Source organism: Acyrthosiphon pisum, chromosome A2 (assembly GCF_005508785.2).
Source record: "Acyrthosiphon pisum isolate AL4f chromosome A2, pea_aphid_22Mar2018_4r6ur, whole genome shotgun sequence".
In the NCBI taxonomy this organism is placed as follows: Eukaryota; Metazoa; Arthropoda; class Insecta; order Hemiptera; family Aphididae; genus Acyrthosiphon; species Acyrthosiphon pisum.
Genome location: NC_042495.1, coordinates 50,844,716 through 50,851,611, shown reverse-complemented (window position 1 = coordinate 50,851,611; position 6,896 = coordinate 50,844,716). Strand labels below are relative to the sequence as shown.

General features: G+C 26.3%; 2 protein-coding genes across 3 annotated transcripts in view; one reads left to right on the top strand and one right to left on the bottom strand.

Annotated features, from left to right (window-relative positions):
• Positions 1 to 1,087, top strand: part of LOC100158743 (serine palmitoyltransferase 2) — a 2,640-nt gene extending 1,553 nt beyond the window's left edge. Inside the window, exons 5-6 of the mRNA XM_029490233.1 lie at positions 13 to 65; positions 751 to 1,087. Of these exons, the coding sequence (XP_029346093.1) occupies positions 13 to 65; positions 751 to 849 (152 nt within the window). The 3' untranslated portion in view covers positions 850 to 1,087. The remainder of the gene's footprint in view (positions 1 to 12; positions 66 to 750) is intronic.
• Positions 1,088 to 1,773: 686 nt separating this feature from the next.
• On the bottom strand, positions 1,774 to 5,118 carry LOC100571501. 2 transcript variants are annotated; one of them, XM_016808157.2, is made up of 6 exons: positions 4,306 to 5,118; positions 4,055 to 4,241; positions 2,759 to 2,912; positions 2,452 to 2,562; positions 2,201 to 2,385; positions 1,774 to 2,100 (listed from the first exon to the last, which is right to left on the bottom strand). In XM_016808157.2, exons 2-6 carry the CDS (start codon positions 4,231 to 4,233, stop codon positions 1,896 to 1,898), a joined length of 834 nt encoding a protein of 277 aa, XP_016663646.1. In that variant the 5' UTR covers positions 4,234 to 4,241; positions 4,306 to 5,118; the 3' UTR covers positions 1,774 to 1,895. The 2 variants fall into 2 exon arrangements, with proteins under 2 accessions (XP_016663646.1, XP_003247674.3); XM_003247626.4 differs by having other exon boundaries at positions 4,314 to 5,117.
• Positions 5,119 to 6,896: the final 1,778 nt, after the last annotated feature.

Genomic DNA, 6,896 nt, shown 5'->3' with positions numbered 1-6,896 from the left:
CATTACTTGAAGGAAGAATTCGTTTTTGTATGTCAGCTGCTTTGTCAAAGGAACAACTTGATGAAGTAAGTATATTATGTGTGATATTTATGGATACTTTAAAAGGACAGATTTTTTCATAGTAAGTGGGTACTTTTTGCAGTTGAATAGAAATTAATTTTATGAATTTTAAAAAGCGTATGTAAGGTTTATGTTGCATATTTTGTGTGAATATTTATTTTGATACATTTTTCGTCTTCAGAGCATATTACAGTTATATTTGTATTTTTGGTATCTTTTTGAAATAAATGAAATGAAGTTTGTTGAAATCTTTACAACAAAAATAAAGTATAATCATCTTCAAGTTTAGATAATACCTAAAACAAGAACTCAAATTTTTTTTTTCTAATATTTGTTTTATTTGCTTTTTTATTTTTATGTATTATTTTCGATTCCTAAAAATATTTAAAAAAAAAATGATTATTCATGCCATAAAAACTAAAAAATTAATAAATTAATTTAAAGCCAAACAAAGTTCTTAATAAATTTATTGGTTATAAATATAATTTATACTTACTAAAATACTTTGTTAGTATTTAGTACTGTAAAAAGTATGTAAAAAAACCTTAAAATAATATTAATAACTTGTATAATTTAATACAATTTAAAACATTTTAGTTTCACTCTATTTACTAATTAACATTTAATATAAAAATTAGGTATTAATGTATTATATATTTATTATTAAATTATACTTATTTATATTTGTAGGTTCTGGATGCCACGGAAAAAATAATGAATAAACTGGGTTTGTGTTATTCTAAAAAACCGATTTCTAACAAAGAAATACTATACGAAAACCCATATTAATTTAAATACTTCTGTTTTTATTTTTGTTTCATAAAGTTAACTAATTTTGTATTGTGTACATTTAATTTTTGAATATTCACATTTAATACAATTAATAAATAAACTATAATAATACTCAGAGAACAAGACTTGTGTGACTATGATTTAGCATGATATTATGGTATCTAATGTTTATTTACATTTACAATGTTTGTTTAACTTTAACGCAAAATAAATAAAAATATGATTTGTATTCTTATTCAAAATTTAAATAAATAATGTTATAAGAAACTTACAATAACACTGAGTAATAATTCTATTAAGCTGCAGTCACACAATGAAAGTAAAATGCGATAGTATTGCTTTTGCAAAGCGTACTGTCACCGTACAAACTCTACGATAGTTACTATCACCATATCTACTATTGACTATCGTGCATACATGATATTTCTTTCATGATAACAACTATCGCATTATTTCTATCATCGTGTGACTATACGGCTTTAATTATTTTGATGAACACATTTTTTTTCATGACAATTTTTTACACAACATCAATCAATTATAATTTATATCGAAAGTCTAATGTCACTATAATAACAAATTAAAATTACACTATTTAAGTATAAACATTGGACCACTTATATTTATTTAGCAGTTTTCTAATTGGTTTTTAAATTATTCAAGTATAAAAAGTATAACTATTAATATGGTAATTTATAATTTAATATAAAACTATAAAATATACCAAAAAATATTTTTTCAATATAATAATATATACCTGCATATTTTATAATATTATAATCAAGCAAATAACAAATTGTAAAAAATTCAAAATATTAGTTTAAAAAAAAATTATTTTTAATTGCTTATTGTATTATATAATCAAACAAATTACAAAATGTAAAAAATTCAAAATATTAGTTTTTACAAAAAAAAAATACAAGCCACTCATTATATAATTTGTGAAATTAGGCAATTAACAGTTTAGTTTTTGTAAAGATTTAAATACTTATTACAAAAAAATTGAATAAATTTACTTGTATGTAATTAATTATATTAAATTATCATTCAATGCAAATTGAGTTTATGATGGAAATTAGAACAGTTGAAATTGTTAACAGATAGTCAAATGACTTTTCACATACATTAGATAGATACAAACATAACTCTTCATTTGTTTTATCAGTTGAATTCAATATGTAAAAAGCTGTGACAACAACTGCTGCTGCTGTAGTTATTTTGTCAAACTCAATGTCTAGTAGTTCCAATCTAATAATAGCAAGAGTATCTATCATTTATATTTTGTACTACAATATTAAATACTGTAATAGTTTATAATACTGTTGTAAAGCTTAATATTTTTAATTACTTTTCACTGTAAGTGTAGGTTCTATAACCTGTATTTTGATACTGTAGCCGATCATAAAGCTCTTGTTGATAAATATAAACAAAATCTGTCAGCAATAAGCATGTAGAATGCAGACTATCCGTAGTAGTGAATGGGATGACCTCAATGAAATATTCAACCAACATAAATATTGATGGTTCATTCAGCTAAACCAATTCTATATTACTGATAAATGTAGATTTTTTTCATTACAATATAATTTAAAATTTAACCTTATAATCAACTATACGCAAGACTTCAGCTTCTGAATAACGAATATTTTTTTTTGTATATATACGCCCGGTTCGTTCTAGTATAACTTTGATATCTTTTAGTTTAAGACTCTATACACAAACATGAACATTTTTATTAAGCTGTTAAAATCTAGTACAGGTATTAAAATTATTGTAAAATTCATATAAATTATATAAATTAATCAACATATTATACATCATTAAATTATTTAAATTTATAATACTTTAAAAAAATTTTAGAGTGAATATTTAAACTATATAAATATTGATGTTTTACATAAATTACCAATGATTGTTGAGCATACTTGGACAGCAATTGCATACACGACATAACTCGTAAATAGGATTGTTTCTTACACTGCTTTAAAAATTGCACCCACTTATTTGAATGTTTACTATAGATTTTCTTATGCTTGTAAATGAAATATTCAGATAAAAATCTAAAATGTTTCAATTAATTAGTATACATGACATGTAATATGTTAATAACCCCTAACTATGCACAAGCCGGTGTACTTTGTACACCAAACTTTCCATTTATCTTGTTCTATTTTAATTCATAATTGTTTGCAGTTATTCTCCTATAACCTTTTCTTATTATCATATATACAGGCGGATTTTTTAAGCATGTTCATCCACATTTTTTCTTTTAATGATGCACTTATTCAAATTCTGATTGTTAGAATTTTTAAGTATATTTTAAGACCATATTTTCAAATTCAAATATTTTTTTACTACCTAAGGTCCTTTGACAATACAAAATTCTGTTATTCAAATGAGGACCCTCCCCTTTTTATGTAACTAAATAGAAATTCTAATGAGTAGTTTCTGAGTTACTAAAATTATTATTCAAAGGATAATAATCCTTAAAAATGATTTTACTAAAATGTAAGCTACATGTAATATTAGATGTAGTATACATTGTACTTCGATCATTTTTAAAAATGATAAATCAATAGTAATTAGTAATTAGTAATTACTAACATTTTCAAATCGCTTAACTATAGACAAATTATCTGTAGTTCTTATACAGTCATAAAACTCAAAAAGTACTCTTTCAAGTTTTGATTAAAATACATCGAAATTCTCATAAAAAATATCTCCTTAATAATTAAAAATGAAAAGAGTGATTCCTATATGAAAAACAGACGTTTGTATCATTCTTAAGCGCCACAGAATACTTCAAGTATTTAAAAATATGGTCTTCTAGTGTATTTGAAAAATTACAAAAATCAGTATTCAAGCATTCAAACAGGATGAACATGCTTAAAAAATCACCTTGTATAATAATTAGAAATTCGCCACGCATGTAATATTTTAAAGTTTTACCTCTTATATTGGATGATAATACCGATTATTTATTATTTATTTAATTATTATACTGGTCAAATTGTACATTATATGAAGTAAATTATTTTATAAGTTGAGTAAATAGACGAAATTTTATAATATGGAATACCATATTGGTGTCTGTGTAAACCAAATGGGTGTATAAAATACACAGAGTGAGTAATTATTGAAAAACAAATAGCGCATAATATTGTAGTTTCAAATAAAATCATATTTTTGGTTTAAGTATTACCTATCATATAACTCGACGCATTTGTATTTAACAGTGTTATCCATACCACATTCATCAGCAAGTTTAAATATAAATTGTACAACTTTTGGTGAAAACGATCTGAATGGGTAAGTACCGTTAAAATAAAATGTTTTAAAATCTTGAATGCTTTTCTTGTACAATTTAAACCATTGAACCATATACGTTTCTAAAAAAATGTATACTTGTTAGTCGTTTTTTAATTAATTATTAAAGTTTAAAAAATAATATACTGCACTACTTTCGTCGTATTCTTTATTAATTCTCATCTTGTTTACAATAGTATAGAAACATATCATCCATAAAAATGCAATCTAAAGCTTTGATGTTGTTGACTATGTTATAGTATCCACACCTATACATACACTACTAAATATAAAAAAGTTTATTATCCTATATAAGTACTACCCTGTCCACCACTAGTGTAATAAATAATAGTATAATATAATTTTTAAATCGTGTACCTTGATACTAATAAAAAATTAAGTTTTATTCGTTTAAAAACAAATGCTTATATAATATTTTAAGCTCAGTTATAGATACCTACTAACATGAAAAAATATATAGGTATGTCAGCAATATTACCTGTTTAGACACAAATTGCGCACCCACCCTCCGCCCAACCATATACTGTGACGTAAGCATTTCTCCGGTTCTCATTGGTCCACCGCCGTCACTGCCGCAATTGCCACCGCCGGCGAAGACTCCACCACCGCTACACCGCTCACTGCTCAGCCTGTTGGAGAAATGCTTACGTCACAGATATGCGTATCACGAGTTGCTGACATACCTATTTATTTTGTCATGCCGACTAATATCTATATCCGTATTCCGTGATCAAATAACCGATCTTTTTCCGTAGACCTTGTACCTACTAGTACGCTAGATAGTACAATAGTTACTAGTATATCTTTTTCACGATGGTAGGAAAAAAAGTCTCGGGAGAAAAAAGGTCTTGGGGCTAAAAAGTCTGTATTAAGTAAGATAATATCTAATAATTATGTAATTACTAAATACATAACAGATAAAACGAAAATAATACGGATATTTATAAAATTATAAAAAAAAATATACATATCTATACCATTAAGTTGGATGTTAGAATGAATAAAAGAAATTTTGTGCTATAGCTTTTAAAAAATCTTTAAGTTCAATTTTATTTTCCCTGAAACGAGTGAATAAAGCATTTAATCTTATTTCCATTTTCTTTTTTTTTCCTTTTTATTGATTGACTCACCCATTTCATTTAAAGCTAATTTTTCGCGGTCTGCAGCTACCTATCTCATATCTTATTTTAGAAATTAGTTTCCAAATTGTTGGATGATTTTTTCCAACCATATGTGAAAATCGAGAGTTCCAACTTTCACATACATTATTAGTTCTATGCCCGTCAGACAATGTTGTCAAATTAACATTCCAAGTTGTAAGAGGAAATAGTGGAGGGATGCGACGATATTGTACCACTATATTATTTTTACAAGGTCTACCTGAGCGAAATTTCCCATTTACATATTATTATGTATGGTCGAAATATAAAAGTAAATCTTCAGCTCCAACTGGGACAATATTTTTTAAGTATGACATAACCGTCTTCAACAAACTCTATTGGGAGAAATGCTAACCCGTCTATCATTTAGACATTAACAACAGATTTCCAGGACCGAGACTTTTTTTCCGTTCCCCCTTTTTCACTAGAAAATCGTCTCCATTCTTTTATCAGTTTTATTTTATTATTCTTTGGAAATGAGAGTATTTCAACTTTCAAGCAGTACGCTGTACGCCAGTACTCCCTATCTATGGTTTACCGCAGTGTTGTTAAGGAACGATTCCTGGAATTGATTCCTTTTTAGAGGAACGAATGAAGGAATAAATTCCATTATATTTTAAAGGAATAGGAATGTGAATTAATTCCTTATTTTTAGGAATAGGAACGTAAATATTATAATTCTTTTATTCTTCGCGGAAAAGTGTAAAAAAACATTTGGGAAAAAAAATTTTGTATTTTTGTTTACTTATCATGTTATTAATCTGTTAAAAAAAATTATAGACAAAGCTACCAATTTTTTTTCACATATGACTGTTCTGATTAGTAATAATAACTAATTAATTTATAAATTTATACATTTATAATAACTAATAACTCATGAATCACGAGAAACGAAGAAAAGAATGAGTTCCTTTTTCATAGGAACGAATTCCTATTTATACTAAAGGAACGAGAAATTGAACGGATTCCTATCTAAAAGGAATTTTAACAACACTGGCTTACCACACAATTAATTTTTTTAAAGGTCTATGGTAGATACCTACGAATTAAGATATACCCATAGATATATAAACTATTATTACTATTATAAATAAGAAAAACTACTTTTTTTACAAATGTATAAAATTGTATGAGGGCCGTTCTTACAATATCCGGTAAAGACGTAAAGTGTAGGTTTAACGCTAACCGACTGATAACAGATTTTATAACCGGCAGAATTCAGCCGGTTAAGTGTCGGTTAAGTTTAACCGAATATTGTAAGAACGGCCCTAAAACTAATACTTTATGGATTTGCAAGCCCGGATTAAGGGGGGGCAGGGGGGGCCGTGGCCCCCGGGCCTCGAAAGTTGGAATTTATTTAGGGGCCTCTAATTTGTCCATTACTTTTTTCGTTATAGGCTATGTAACACTAAATAAATCACCTAAAAAAAGAAAAAAAAGCTTGTAAATTATAATTTATAAATTAAGTGATACATTAATACATTATTCATTATTTATTGCTACTTGTCTATATACCTAATATGTTTTAAATGAGGCCCTTGTACAAAAAAAAAAATA

Coding starts and splice junctions, on each gene's coding strand:
- LOC100571501 (XM_003247626.4), bottom strand. CDS start 4,371: ATGATATGTTTCTATACTATTGTAAACAAGATGAGAATTAATAAAGAA. Junction 2,386..2,451: donor TGCGTATAGTTGATTATAAG/GTTAAATTTTAA, acceptor GAATTGGTTTAG/CTGAATGAACCATCAATATT. Junction 2,101..2,200: donor ACCTACACTTACAGTGAAAA/GTAATTAAAAAT, acceptor TGCTATTATTAG/ATTGGAACTACTAGACATTG.